We start from the raw sequence: 16,448 nt of genomic DNA, 5'->3' as shown, positions 1-16,448 counted from the left end.
TTTTAACACCTGAAATGTGAAGTTCAAAATAATTTGAAAAACTTAAAATATTTTGTAACTTACTCACGCACGTAACACTTCTGCAATGTATTTTAATATAGAAGTTTTGTGGATCAGTGCAGTGAAATCGATACGTCGTAAAAGCCTATGTGAATCCAGTATAATTTCAAATTACAAACTTCTAGCCGTTTTATTAAAACTGTTCTACTAAAAAATTTTTGAACTTCTTGATCGGATTCAGCACACAAATCTACATCGAAAATGGAGGTTATATATTGAAGTTCAGAATTTTATTATTATTTTGTTTACTAGTGTAGTAATAGGAGATCCTTGGCTTAGTTCGCGGAAGGCGAAAGTTGGCGGAGTTTCTTTTTCTTTGTTTGATATTAGCACATGACACAGTCTCTTATTTTTTACCTCAAATTATATAAAATATGTTTTCATATATTGCATTTCATTTTGTTCTGTAAAATTAACGGATAACAGTTTTCGAACGTAATAAGCGAAATTTCTTAATTAAAATACCGCTATGTAGCCTTGGGCTCGCCTACTCCTTCGAATCAAGTAGATTAAATTTATTGATTGAAAATCGGGATCGGGTCGGGCACGGTTTTTAATTTTTTTAATGCGGGTGCGGGTCAGGTTCGGGTCGGGTTCGGGTCGGGTACGGGTCGGGTTCGGGTTCGGATTCTTTTTCATGCCCGGGTACGGTACGGGGTCGGGTTTTGCATTTTTATAAAATCCGGGTACGGGTCGGGTTCGGGTAAGCTTACAAAAATAATATTCGGGTTCGGGTCGGGTCCGGGTACGAAAAATCCCATACCCGCCCATCTCTAGTCAGGGTGCACCTGATTTGTTCCTTTCGTTCTTCCGTAACGGCAAGCACGCGCCGAAAGTGTGCTCTACATAGGCCAGCGCAGAAACCAACCTGTCGGAGCTGTGGGAGGAATGTTACCACTTAACTGTAAATGTGAGAAAGTACATAAACAAGTGAGCGAGAAATGCAACTAAAATCCATACCGTGTTCATCGCCGTTTTGTATGTCCAACAATACAAGAGGATTAAATATTTTTCAAATTCCCGTTCTAATCATTTTTTGTCCAATTGAAGTCTGCCTAAACTTTTTTGAGGTAGACCTTGTCGCTGTAGAGTTCTATGCAATAGGGATGTTTAATTTACCTGGTAGAATTTAGCACGAATCGAACAAAACATCTGACAAAGATGTGGCAGGAAGCGTGCAGAGATCTTGGCCGTACATTTTTGGCTCGATTCTGGATAAAAGTGAGCAGCATCGGTTGGTTTAACCGCTTCTGTCAGAAACGGTTGTTGCATTTGAGCGAATTCGTTGCCAGAATTCTCGCACAAATCGCGCAAAATGCTCGCAGAAACTCTGCCAGCATCAATTTCGCTTTGCTTAACTTTTACTAACTTTCTGCTTGCCACGCCGACCGGGTATGAACAGCACGCTTTGATCGAACAGCGCTTCCAAATTATTTTTTCTTCTACAATTCGACCTTCAACACGAATGGTAGACAAATTTGAATTCGTGGTGAGTCATAAAATGATTACCCTTTTGTATGGGACCTTGGCGTATTAGTTTGTATTTGATCACACTGTGCATAATCACGAACAAAGGAGTGCGATATAGTTGCTTCGACCAAGGTGCTTAGAGTTATAAGGTGATTCGTCTTTGGCAGTAACTAGGTGAGGAGTGAAGTAAGCGTGCAGCACGCTGCGGAGTAGAAAAATGACGGCGAACAACTTTGTTTACATACTGAAATCCAAGCAAACATGCATAGGGATGTAGTAAACAATGTTGTTAGCTGTCGTTTCTAGAACCAACATGGCTGATCGGTGATTTCGAGAATCGTATCACCTGAGAATAAAAGCTCCTTGGCTTCGACCATTCATAAAAATAAAACAAATTTTCTGGAAAATCATTTGGCATCCCTGCGCTAACACAAATATTTCATGTGTTTGCACTCCTGAAAATTCGTGAAGTTCAAACAGCACATAATTTTTTTCGCATGGCGATTTGTTTGACGTATACGCCGGTTTGACTATATTTGACAAACAGTGTACTGATCCATCAAACTTGTTTTATTATGTTTGTCAAACAATATTAGGCGTAACGTCCGGTAACGCATCAATGCAAATATTTGAGGAAAAAAGTTTGTTAAACAGTTGATCTCGTGTACTGGCCTTGTCAAATTTGTTTGTCAAACACGTTTATTTGATCAAATTTTGCTTCATCAAATATTTCACTTATGACAAACAGTGTACTGGTAGCTTAAGTAAAACTTATTCACCAGCAATTCAATACTAGCGCATGCCAAATAACTGGTGTATTGGTATGTGTACGTTAAAAGTCTCTTTCTTATCGATGCCGTTTTTTTGATCAAATCATCGGCCCTCACCGTACGATGGATTGTTGAGCTGTCTGATGTGATGATCTCTCTCTCGCGCAACATAATCAAGCTTTGTTTATGTTGCACACTGGTGTCACAGCGCGTCGCTTTACTCTCCCGCAACAAAAAGTCATCAAAATACCGATGAGTTGCTGGTGGATTTAAGAACGTGCCTAATGTTATAGTGAGGCAGTAATAATCGAAAGAGAAAGCAAACAAAGAGTCTCTTAATATACTTACGTCCTTTTGAAAACCCCACCGAGAATTGAGATATATCCCACACTATTAGAACGGGTTGTTGGCGAGTCACGGTGGATAGCCTAGAACAAAGTTTTAACAGCCTACCGCTCGCCAGTATGTATTTAAACCCGCATAGTCGCCATTTCGTTTACTGGAATCTTATGCGTTAAAAGTAAGGTGTGCACATTTGTCTTTTCAGTGCGAATTGACATTTTGTGTAACAAAATAAAAACCCTTACTCGTCAAATGGCCTCAATAATATTTTGTTTGCACTAAGCATTTCATTTAGCCAACAAATGTGGGAAATTGTGGAATTCTGTGTAAGTACAGTAGAACAAATCCCTGACCTAAAGTCTTAACGGACGTCAGATTGTGGTGAGTTTTTTGTGTGCAATACCAATTTCACCATTGATGTTTCCTATTGTTTGGTGGTTCATAAGTTTATGTGAGTCGATAATGAATCCAAAAATAAGTTCCATTTATAATTTTCATATTAGGCAACTAAGGGCGATTTGGTGGCGATTTAAGGGCCAAAAAATTACGGTTGCAAATCGCCCAAATGTTTCATTTGAGATAGCCCCCTATTTACCCTCAATTTTCCGGCAAATTGAAGGGTAAGTAGTGCATTCGAATTTGAAAATAGCCCCCCGTTAGCCAACAACTTGTCCTTTTTGACTGGAGTGTTGGTATTGGCTTGTTTTGACGTTTGAGTTTGGAAGAAAACGATTTACATATGGATTTTGTAGGTAAACAAAAATCTGGGTTTAAGGGTAGTGTAAAAATGTGACATCTCAAAGCGCGCATTTTAAACATCAGATACATCGATAGTACCCTTTCACAAGACGTTACACACTTAATTTTGTTCTACCAAATCCCAGCTTTTTTCACAACATTTCACGAGTTTTACACAGTCGAGCACTCAGTTAACAAAGCTTTTACCGAGATCTCAATAGAATTGACGTTTTGCTGAAACTCGGACAATATATCGCTGAAAATCAGCAAATAAAGCCACTTTGAAAAATTTTACTGATTTCATGAAGCTCGGTATTTTTTGCATAACTGCAGCTATGCGGAAAATACCGAACTGAATTGACTGTGACTAGCAATCCCTAATAAAAAATATACACGAACTTTAACTTTAACTAATAAAAAGTATACACGAACTTTAACCCATATAATGCAACGATTCCACATATTGTTTGGATGATACTCTGAACAGGTCGTTAGGCTTTTAAATCATACGTTGTTTATTATGGATGTCCTTACTGAGCAATAATGCCTCTTAATAATGGCGTGAAGCAAGCAATGACGGGATTCCAATGCAATATACCTATAATTACTTTCTAATTATACATCGTGCTCATTTAAGTGTAATCGAAAAATCCCACAAAGAAAAATGTATTCACCTATTCATTTCTCATATATCCCGAATATATTGTGGGGTTAATTTGATCACGCACACTTATGGGAAAACTGTTCTCAGTATCATCAACCTACAGTATCGAATATAACAATCACAGTCGTATGTGTTGTGTTCATATAGCCAAGTTTGATTTTTAATATCTCAAATTTATCAAAATACTCAACTATCATTCATTCTTTTCTACAACAAATTCAAGTGCATTATTATTTGCAACTGTTTATCATTATGCGAAAATCACGGATGAGTTACATTTTCCACCAAAATCAACAATCTGATTATATTCGTAAATTAAGAAAGGTATACGTGTACAGTGCGTGGTATTTCCATCAATGAAAATATTTAAATGATAAATTAACTATTTTAGAAACGAGGGAAAGTCAAACCCGCATCTCATAATTGTCCAACATCAATATCTACAGATCTTTTAATTGGAGGCAATCCACAAATTGCACTCGTTCAATATCCAATTCAAGTAAGTTTCCTTTTCCATATCTGGGTTATCGTCTAAAGCATTTGCTGAATTGTGGTATATGTTATGTGGTATACTCTGTTAATAGTGCTCAAGCATTTGAAGCAACTGTGACTCAATAGTCTCTATTGAAGTAGAATACTTCTAACGTTTCAATATGGGGGTCCCCTTTCAAAAATTTCTGCTGAGATATTTTCCCAGTTTTCAAATGCGATTAACTTCCGTTGTACTGATCGAAATCGCTATATTTTTGCACTATCTGATCGGAAATATGTGCACGTATATTGTATTTCATCCTGTAAAATGTACGTCTATTATAGATAACGAAAATAATGTAATTTGTAAAGGTGGTAATTATCTGCGCTGATTGGTCCGTACAATTCAACCAAGCAGCGAGCGTTGTTAGGACTGCCTCTTTTTAATCAAATGAACTTCGCCAGATATAAAAACGGCACATAAGAGAAAATTCGTCAGTTTGCTTTCTGACCTCGAAGTAGCTGCTACGTTTGTGTCAGCTCAAACTCTTCGGTTGGAATATATTCAATGACTGCCGCCAGGCATCATTCCACCCAATGATGCACAGGCATGGCGTGCATACAATGATCAGCGCACATCACAGAAAAAGCAGAACGCTCTTTTTTCGGAGTTCAATATGCGGATTGCAAGTGGGCGCGCGCGAAGGGGTGGTTGAGTGCAAAAGACCCCGCTCTCTTGCTCTTTAAATTATGCGTGGCGGGCTCAGATAAATTCATCATTAAATTTTGGTTAATTTTCTTTTGGCAAGCGGTAGTATGATTGACGATGACGATTTTAATAGCACTGGTTGTTGTGTTGTGTGAAGGAGATGATGTTGGCTTATTGGATACTGATATATGTTTCTGCCGTTGATTTGATACTCGGGGCAAACTGGGATAAATTTTACATATCATCTATGTATATGCTGTTATAAACACAGTTTAATCGTAGAACTGCTGCATGTATGACGGGATTTACAGACTTTTGATGACTTTTGATAAATTATTCTTCTGCAGACATTTCATAAAAAAACATGTGGCATCGCTGCCTGGCACCACATTCGTTGTGGGTTATTATCATACGTGGCAATTGCAGGGTTATTGCAAAAACTGCACGCTAAGAAACCTGCTTGGTGAAGGTTTGAACATATTATGTATAGGGTATTCGTCTTAACTCTCTAATGATGACATTCCACGCGCAAATGCCCTTCTGTTGGCTCTTATCTGTAAAGTAAGTACAATTTACAGTAAGTCCAAAAACTATTTGTTATCCGATTTGTCCCTTCATTTACTTTATTTGTACATGCCGTACTTTAAAGTGGTCTATTTCTAAAAATATTCAGCAAGTGAATGCATTTTGATCCCACTATACATATGTGTAATGAAATATTCAATAAGGGCCGGTGGGTAATATGAGTAGTACTAGTACTAGTAGTAAAGGTAAATCAAGGTGCTTAGAGTTATAAGGTGATTCGTCTTTGGCAGTAACTAGGTGAGGAGTGAAGTAAGCGTGCAGCACGCTGCGGAGTAGAAAAATGACGGCGAACAACTTTGTTTACATACTGAAATCCAAGCAAACATGCATAGGGATGTAGTAAACAATGTTGTTAGCTGTCGTTTCTAGAACCAACATGGCTGATCGGTGATTTCGAGAATCGTATCACCTGAGAATAAAAGCTCCTTGGGACTATTTACTTGACCCACTCGAAACTTTGGAACAAACCAACATCTTGGGTGCACGTTTGAAATTTTCAAGGTATGATCAAGATTCCATTTGCACAAACGCGTCGCAAGTGATTTATGTGAATGTAATGCAAGCGTATGTAGAGGTAGATGGGGTAAAATACACCCCTAAGAAAATATAATCATAACTTAGCTAATGACCATCAATTTTGATAATTTAATTAATGATATCATGTAGCCAACATGTTACTCTGAAATCACAATCGCTTTGCAAAATTTTCAGGAACATAAAAAATATTCCATTCTTCAAAATTATTATAAATTCCTCTTTGAAAAATGGGCAGGCCAAACACACCTGTGCAGGGGCAAAATGCACCACAACAACGGGGCACATAACAAATATCGAAATAGCTGATTTTAATGCAGAAGGTAGCGAAAATTGCAGCATTCGAATTAACAGCCTATGTGTATTCTACTTCACTTCGATTATGTCTCTGACATTACCTACCCATCTTTTTTTAGACACAAGTCAGCGGGGATCCTATACATGTGGAATTGGATCATGACATGATAGATCAGGTAATCTGCCATTATTTTCATAGAATAGAACATTTTCTACAATGTTCTTTATATTAAAGACTTCCAACTGTACCAATGATGATACGGACACAGATCAATCATGTGATAGTTTGAATAATTTTGGTCTTCGTGGGCTCAACTTATCGAGCACGCCGCAGCAGTATTCTGAAAAATACATTCATGTTCCAGATAACAACAGTAGCACTGAGGAGGATAGTTTATCTTCTAATGAAAGTGAAGAAGACCCCGACAGTTCTCCAGAATGCAATGATGATAATAAAACGGCATGCTACATGGCTATCGCTATGATCAATAATATTAACATTTTGATTTGTTTTCAGGAACATTCCGAAAGTGATGAACTAATTCACCCGTATTTGCACATAACAAAGCATGAAGTTATGTTCATACTCATGAACATATTTATGCGGCATAATTTGATGAACGTCGCACTTTCTGATCTACTTCAAATGATAAATTTGATAATTGGTCAAAAGTCACTTCCTGAAACGTATACGAAATTCAGTGTTTTTTTTTACTCGAAATAGATTCACTCGACATTATGTGTGTATACGTTGCGGTTATTATGTCGGAGAAATTAACGTACCGTGTGTGAACTGTGCCAGCCATAATGTTTCATTTTTTGTTGCCTTCGACTTCGTTTCGAATCTTCGAAAAAATCTTCAGAACAACTGGTGTTCAATTTTAGAATACCAAGCAAAGATTCTAGACTCAATTAATGTCACAGATATTGGGAATGCTGCAGTGATGAAGGAAAGGAATTTTAAAAATTCTATTACACTTAGCTTCAATACAGATGGAGTGAAGGGTTTTAATTCCAGTGTTAAAAAATCTTTATGGCCACTTATTTTGTGCATAAACGAGCTCCCTCCAAATCTAAGATTTCTGAGGAAAAACATCTTAATAGCTGGTCTGTGGTTGGCTGACAGTGAACCCGATTTAAATATTTTTCTGAAGCCATTCGGTAACGTACTAACTAAACTATACAACAAGGGTATGAAAGTTGGCACGGCTGTTATTGACACCGTTCAAGCTGTTGCATGTTGTGTAGATACTATTGCAAGATGTAAAATTCAGAACTTCAAACAGTTCAACGGGTACGAAGCCTGCAGCTTTTGTCTTCATCCTGGAGATATTATAGGAAAGCAGATCAGATATGGTTATAAGTCAGACGTTCAAAAAAGAAATATACGAGATACATTGCGAGCAATGGCTGTAAGCAGCTGCCGAGGTGTTGCTGTGAATGGAATTAAAGGTATTTCTCCCTTAATCAGAATTCCTGATTTCGATGTGGTGCGCAACTGCCCAATTGATTTTATGCATGAAGTTCTATTAGGTATCTGCCGTTTACTTTGCAGAACGTGGTTCGAAACACCGAACGATAAGTGTTACATTAAGAATAAAATCCCTAATATCGATGATATGTTACTTTCTATAAAATTCTACGCAGAGGCATCTAGAAGCGCTAGAAAGATAAGTGCCAGAGCCTCGTGGAAAGCAAATGAATGGTTGCATTGGTTAATTCATTATAGTGCAATTTGCCTAAAATCATGTTTAAGAAGAGATTATTACGATCACTACATGTTATTGGTAGCTTCAATTTCTGATATGTTTCAAAACGAAATATCAGAAAAAACATTTGTCTTGTGTGAAAGACGCCTTCGATTATTTGTAGAACAATTCGAAAAACTTTATGGTATCGAAAACATGACATACAATGTTCACCTTCTTCTTCATTGAGTTGATTGTGCTCGCGATTACGGCCCACTGTGGACCTTTTCATTGTTTGTATATGAGGATGTAAACGGGGTCCTGAAAAAATATGTAAAGGGCCCAAAAGAACCAATTATTCAAATTGCCAATCGTTGCGTTATGTCCAACATTAGATATAACTTAAAACCAGACTATATAGGACCAAAAGTATCCGAGTTTTGCCAAAAGATTAATACGACCAAATTCCACTCAGAGAAGGTAGAAACAGAACTTGTTCATTTAACTGAGAATGTTATTAACAGGTATAGTAACAACAAAATGTTTAAGAGATTACATCGATTTCATTTTATTGAATATTTGTATAGGTCGATTTGCTTTAAAACCGGCGATCTAAAACACGCACGAAAGCCGCATAACGATTGTTTTTTTTCAATAACTGATGAAGGCGATACAATTCACGGAGAAATTCAATATATACTTTCGGATAGCTTAGGCATATATTTTATATTTAAACAAATCGATGTGAATTATATCGATGATTACGTTTGTAAAACACTAAAATTTGATGAATGTATTCGTATGGTTAAAGTAAACTGTTCGGTATCAAAATATATAAAGATCATTTATGGTGAGGATGTCTATTTGAGCAAATTACGTTACAAGCTTCATGTAGATTAGTTATAATCCAACCGAATTATAACCTTTAGGTAAGCTAAAATAGAACTATCCACAAAGATATGTCCATTGTATCCCATATTGCTATTATAAACCTTATCATACAATAACAATAATACACCATCGGAAGGTCTGTATTAGGATTGAATTTTATTATATGTAATCTTCAATATACCCCATATCGTTATCATACTGTTTATAGTATTTGTAAGGTTTCAAATGTTGAAGTACCCCAATTCTTTTATACTTATTTTATAAACGAACGGTAACCTTTATGGTGACTATTACATGAATGGTTAATGTATGGTGCCGAGTGTAACTGTTATGGTTTTTATTTATCCGGGTATGCTTCTATTCGAGCTTTTTGGCAGCCTCCGTGAACTAACTGCATTAAATGATTTTTTTTTGTGCAGCTCCGTGCTAGTAGCAAACAAAATGGCCCTACCAGCGTCTGATTCGTGAGATTGTGCAGGATTTCAAAGTCGAGCTAAGCTTATAAAGTTCAGCCGTAATAGTACCCGAAGAAGCCAGTCTTGACGTTTTGTTCGAGGCTACAAAACAGTTCGCCAGGCACGTAACTATCATGCCAAATATATCCAACGATCCAGCGCATCACCATCAACACCAACGCCGAAACCAAAGGTTCTTTCCAGAACCACCATTATTACCATAAAGAATTATTTGAAAATTTCCCATTCAAACGTGATTCTGTTGAATATTATTAGATTTAAATTAACGTCTCGAATTGAAGTCACGACGCTCCGGTTATGCCACAGACATTACCCACCCATCTTTTTTATTGTGACCACGACTAACGGTTTAATATAGACACCCCATTTCAATATTTCGGAAGGAACAGAAGGTCGAGTTTGGAAAGTTTGTAACTTTCATTGTACTTAACCAAATTACACAATGTTCGCACTAATGATTCAGAAATATGACCAGGAATCTTCTATTAGATTTGTAAGTATGTATAATTATTATCTGTTCTGCCATCTCCCTCACCAAGGCCAACAACGCCAACAAAAAACGGTCCTTTTCAGGACCACCATCATTTTTGCAAAGAATAATTTGAAATATTCCTCGCCCAACTTTTTGTCCGAAAATTCCAATGAGTATCAACATATTTGAAGAACGTGTTCCTCATGCATTCTACATCTCTCCGGTTATGTCGCAGACATTACCCACCAATCTTTTTTTTCACCGGAAATAGCTTCGTCCATTTGCTAAAAACATCTAAAACTTGTGTGCCTCGAATAATGTTCTGGAGTGGTTATTTTCAACATGTCACTGAAAAATGGAACATTCCCAGAAATATGGCAATCATCCTTTTTAGTGACAATTTTTAAATCAGGCGCTAAATCGGACATCTGAAATCACCGTGTGATTGCCATTATCTCATGCATTCCAAAATTATTCGAAAAACTAGTAAATGACAAAATATTTCAGCAAATCTAAAATCAAATAACAATGCAAGGAGCATGGCTTTTATAAAGGCCGCTCAACATCAAACCTTTTAGAATTTGTAACATTTACTGGAAATGCAATAGATAACGGCAACCATGTGGAAACTCTCTCAGACTTTAGTAAAGCATTAGACGTATTGACATACCTTTAATACTCTTCAAACTGCAAAAATATGGCATAGAAAATAAACTCTTGAAATGGCTCGAATCATATTTTACGAAACGTGAACAAACAGTTCGCTTTTAGAATATACTCTCGGAACCAATTCCTGTCACCTCTGGCGTACCCCAGGGTTCCCACTTAGGCCTTTACATTACCACATTACCTTTACACTCAAACATCTAAAAGTGCTTATATATGCATACGACATGAAACTTTTCATGGAAGTAAGAAATGTCAAAGACACTGAAATATTCCAAAACGAAATCAATCTATTCCACACGTAGTGTAGCAAACGTCTACCCCAACTTAATGTAAAGAAATGCAACTCAATAACCTGCAGCAGAAAAAGTTCAGATGTCAGGCCAATTTTGGAATATTGCTGCGTAGTAAGGATGCTATACACTGTCCTGTGCGAAGAACGCATCGAATCAGTCCAAAAATAATTTCTTTTGTACGTACTTCATAAACTAAACTGGACGACATTTCCTCTTCCATCGTATAAACCACATTGCATGCTCATTAATATACAAACACTCGAAGAACGCCGCGAATTTGCCATGCTTTGCATTATCAACGACGTTCCTCAACGTGAACAATCCGCATCATTACTTTCGCAAATAAAATTGTATGTACCTAGCCCTCAACTTAGAACGTGTAATTTATTTTAGAACAAACTTTGCTAAAAAAAAGCCCCGTCATTATAATGAAAGTTGTGTAATAATAGTCCTTTTCATATCTAGAAAACAAATTGAATCTGAACTTAAGAGTAGAAATAATGTATAGAGTATATTTAAATATTGTAATACCATTCTATGTAGTCTACATGTGTTTTATGAAAACTAAATAAAAATAAAAGAAAATATAGAATAAATGAATCCCCCGAGGGGTGCGCAACAATACTCGCCTTAAAAATCTCTACAAAGTGGCGTTTACAGAAGTTTGAAATTCTGCTTGTTTACTGAAATATAGCGAGAAACGAGATGATAAATCGTGAGTTTTTTGCTTCAAATCACTATATCTTGATATTGGCTCAGGTTATAATGAAGTTTTAGATGGTTTTATGTGTAACAATGTCTTAGAAATACAGGCATAATAATTTCACAAAAAAAATACATGCGTTGCGAGAAAAATGCAGTTTACTTGAAATATTGCATGTTTGGCAACACTGTAACCATAAATTATTATTTTTCTAGATTCCTTGACCAATATTCTTGAAAATGCATCTCACCAATTCTTTATAGACTAAATAAAGCCGAAGATATGAATTAAAGTTGAAAATTGGTGCTTTATTTATGTAGAAAATTTTCCATGTACAATTATAAAACACAAATTTTATCATCAATACACACCTAAGACACGACTTTTGTTTAGGGGAAAGAAGGTAACAGTGGAACTATGAAAACAATATGTTTTCATAGTTCCACTGTTACCCTCTTTCCCCTACATTTTTAGCAAAAACTCTCAATATAGTCAACCGATCTTTGTAATATATGAGAGATTAATACAGAATAGATAGAAGATTCAATTGTCTTCTCTGAATTGTTTCTACCATCTATAAGTTTCAAGATATTCAATAGACTGGTTCAATTTTTGACTTTTAGTTCCACCAGGCTCTACTGATTTCTTTTATGGCCCTTAGTAATTGTGCAAATTTTGGTACCGATCGGTTGTGTCTATGGACCCTCCAAAAATTTTAAAGTTTATATGGAAGTTTGTATGGGAAATCGGGTAACATTGAAAATAAATTCTTACAAAATCACTTATCAATCAATTAATCAGAACACTATATATTTCTAAAGGTAAGCTTCTACTGAACACATTCGTGGAACATTAAATGTTTATGAAAATTCGCTGAGAAAAGTTATTAACTAAAGAAGCAGCATAACTTCAAAACAAGTGGATTTTATTATTAATCTTAGCAACCCTGTTTGAATAGCTGTATCTGCCACCCAGTTAAGCTCAGCCGAAAATGAACTGGAATTCTGGCTGGTTCCAGCTAGTATTCCGGCTCCAGTGACACAACCGATTCTAACTAGAATCGGTTGTGTCACTGGAGCCGGAATACTAGCTGGAACCAGCCAGATTTCCAATTAATTTACGACTGAGCTTAACTGGGCATACGCGAGCGGTGGGTGGCAAGTCTTGTTTACACTGGTATATCGATGTAGCTATTCAAACACGGTTGCTATGGTTACTAATAAAATCTACTTGTTTTGAAGTCATACTGCTTCTTTTGTTAATAACTTTTCTCAACGAATTTTCATAAACTTGCAATGTTCCCCGAATGTGTTCAGTAGAAGAATACCTTTAGAAATGTATAGTGTTCTGATTAATCGAATGATGAGGTGATTTTTTAAGAATTTATTTTTAATGTTAACCGATTTTCCATACAAACTTCCATATAAACTTTAAAATTTTTGGAGGGTCTGTAGACACAACCAATCGGTACCAAAATTTGCACAATTACTAAGGACCATAAAAGGAATCAGAAAAGCCGGGTGGAGCTAAAAGTCAAAAATTGAACCAGTCTAATATTCAATCTCTAACTTTAAAAATCGTTTTTCTCGAAATGTGGTAAATAGCACTTGTCATAAAATAGCACAACAGCGACGAAAAGGTGTACAAGACTTATTAAACAATGTTAAGAGGAAAATACGTACATTTGATGTGGATATGAAATCGAATAAAACGAACATGGAAAAAGGATGAAAATAGTTTTTGTTCCAGCCTTTTGAAATATACAATACTAAAATTCTTGCTTCGGATTATTGCATAGGATCTTGATTCGTTATCTTTCAAAACATTAATTAATTTCGATATTCAGCGATAAATAATACATAGCTATAGATACTTACAATATCGTAAAATTGGATCATCAGCATCGTATGATATATCATAGAAATCTTCGCTCTCTTCATATACATCAACTTGATAACCATGCATTGTATTTATCTCGCAATCACGCTCGTTCATCTAATATCACTAATATCACTGAGAAAAATCAAAATCTTCCCACACGGACTCCTTATTGGACAGTAGTGGAACTATATGTTTAACGCCGTTGAATGAAGGGATGCCAATGTTTCAGATTTATCTGGATGATTCTTGTACGTTGTTTAGATATACGGATTAGATATACAAGATATATTTTTCTAATGTTCAATAATTTTTCTCTATGGATTCGAAAGCAGTTGTTGCTTTTGAGCAAGAAGTCCGCTAGAAACTCGAATATTCTGGATGGGTTTGACTGGGTATGTGATTCCAAGGTTCATTCAAAACAAATTGTGTCTTTAAAATATAGCTGGGATCTGTGTAAATATTTCATGTTTTCGAATCTGAACAAAGTTCAGTTAGCTTTACCTGTATGTTATGCTTAGTCGTATAAATACCGTGCAATCTCGGATAAATAATAAGTGACGCTATCTGTAATCAATTGTTTTGAACATTTCAAAAAGCAGATGATTCATAATTGAAATTTTTCAGCTTTTCGAAACTATATCTTGGATAATAAGTAAGCCCTGAGACGAGAAAAAATGTACAAAAACCCCAATTGTCTCAGGGAACGGGCTTGCGCTGCCATCGTCCGACCCGCTAAAAACCGCTACTCTTGCCCAGAACTTAATCCCTCCCCGGCACTACCTTACGGCATTACTTCGGGGAGTTTTTATGTTCATAGCATCCACTCTAATTCAACTATTTAGTAGTTAGTTCCTTCAGTAGGGTAACAGCTCGATTCCTCGACACACCACCAGTTCTCCACCATCCACACAGACTGGCAATTTCAGCTTGGCGGTCGGAAAGCTGGCTGTGAGTCGAGACCCCTGCGAAGACAATCTGGGCGGCAAATTTCAGATTGTCTAATTCACCGAGCCCTTGGGTTCCCGCATGCCAGTCAGCACCACGACTCGGCTCACTTGTGCCAGTTAAAGTACCCCAATTCTTTTATACTTATTTTATAAACGAACGGTAACCTTTATGGTGACTATTACATGAATGGTTAATGTATGGTGCCGAGTGTAACTGTTATGGTTTTTATTTATCCGGGTATGCTTCTATTCGAGCTTTTTGGCAGCCTCCGTGAACTAACTGCATTAAATGATTTTTTTTGTGCAGCTCCGTGCTAGTAGCAAACAAAATGGCCCTACTACCGTCTGATTCGTGAGATTGTGCAGGATTTCAAAGTCGAGCTAAGCTTATAAAGTTCAGCCGTAATAGTACCCGAAGAAGCCAGTCTTGACGTTTTGTTCGAGGCTACAAAACAGTTCGCCAGGCACGTAACTATCATGCCAAATATATCCAACGATCCAGCGCATCACCATCAACACCAACGCCGAAACCAAAGGTTCTTTCCAGAACCACCATTATTACCATAAACAATTATTTGAAAATTTCCCATTCAAACGTGATTCTGTTGAATATTATTAGATTTAAATTAACGTCTCGAATTGAAGTCACGACGCTCCGGTTATGCCACAGACATTACCCACCCATCTTTTTTATTGTGACCACGACTAACGGTTTAATATAGACACCCCATTTCAATATTTCGGAAGGAACAGAAGGTCGAGTTTGGAAAGTTTGTAACTTTCATTGTACTTAACCAAATTACACAATGTTCGCACTAATGATTCAGAAATATGACCAGGAATCTTCTATTAGATTTGTAAGTATGTATAATTATTATCTGTTCTGCCATCTCCCTCACCAAGGCCAACAACGCCAACAAAAAACGGTCCTTTTCAGGACCACCATCATTTTTGCAAAGAATAATTTGAAATATTCCTCGCCCAACTTTTTGTCCGAAAATTCCAATGAGTATCAACATATTTGAAGAACGTGTTCCTCATGCATTCTACATCTCTCCGGTTATGTCGCAGACATTACCCACCAATCTTTTTTTTCACCGGAAATAGCTTCGTCCATTTGCTAAAAACATCTAAAACTTGTGTGCCTCGAATAATGTTCTGGAGTGGTTATTTTCAACATGTCACTGAAAAATGGAACATTCCCAGAAATATGGCAATCATCCTTTTTAGTGACAATTTTTAAATCAGGCGCTAAATCGGACATCTGAAATCACCGTGTGATTGCCATTATCTCATGCATTCCAAAATTATTCGAAAAACTAGTAAATGACAAAATATTTCAGCAAATCTAAAATCAAATAACAATGCAAGGAGCATGGCTTTTATAAAGGCCGCTCAACATCAAACCTTTTAGAATTTGTAACATTTACTGGAAATGCAATAGATAACGGCAACCATGTGGAAACTCTCTCAGACTTTAGTAAAGCATTAGACGTATTGACATACCTTTAATACTCTTCAAACTGCAAAAATATGGCATAGAAAATAAACTCTTGAAATGGCTCGAATCATATTTTACGAAACGTGAACAAACAGTTCGCTTTTAGAATATACTCTCGGAACCAATTCCTGTCACCTCTGGCGTACCCCAGGGTTCCCACTTAGGCCTTTACATTACCACATTACCTTTACACTCAAACATCTAAAAGTGCTTATATATGCATACGACATGAAACTTTTCATGGAAGTAAGAAATGTCAAAGACACTGAAATATTCCAAAACGAAAT

At 36.6% G+C, this 16,448-nt stretch overlaps 1 protein-coding gene and 1 long non-coding RNA gene across 4 annotated transcripts in view; one reads left to right on the top strand and one right to left on the bottom strand.

The window, feature by feature from the left end:
* Positions 1-14,279, bottom strand: part of LOC131688809 (protein-serine O-palmitoleoyltransferase porcupine) — a 602,121-nt gene extending 587,842 nt beyond the window's left edge. For 2 of the 3 annotated variants that reach the window (XM_058973344.1, XM_058973347.1), the window contains exon 1: positions 13,710-13,948. Coding sequence is in view for 1 of the 3 variants with exons in the window: in XM_058973346.1 (XP_058829329.1) it covers positions 13,710-13,827 (118 nt within the window). In the remaining 2 variants the exon portion in view is untranslated. Of the gene's footprint in view, positions 1-13,709 lie in introns of all 3 variants that reach the window. The other variant, XM_058973346.1, reaches the window with a different exon arrangement.
* On the top strand, positions 4,247-6,826 carry LOC131688816 (uncharacterized). The gene is made up of 3 exons (XR_009305310.1): positions 4,247-4,368; positions 4,436-4,543; positions 6,760-6,826. It is a non-coding gene; the product is annotated as an uncharacterized LOC131688816 (long non-coding RNA).
* Positions 14,280-16,448: the final 2,169 nt, after the last annotated feature.

This window comes from Topomyia yanbarensis, chromosome 3, assembly GCF_030247195.1.
Source record: "Topomyia yanbarensis strain Yona2022 chromosome 3, ASM3024719v1, whole genome shotgun sequence".
NCBI lineage: Eukaryota > Metazoa > Arthropoda > Insecta > Diptera > Culicidae > Topomyia > Topomyia yanbarensis.
Note: the sequence above shows the minus strand (reverse complement) of the source record. Positions and strands in the feature narration are given on the sequence as shown.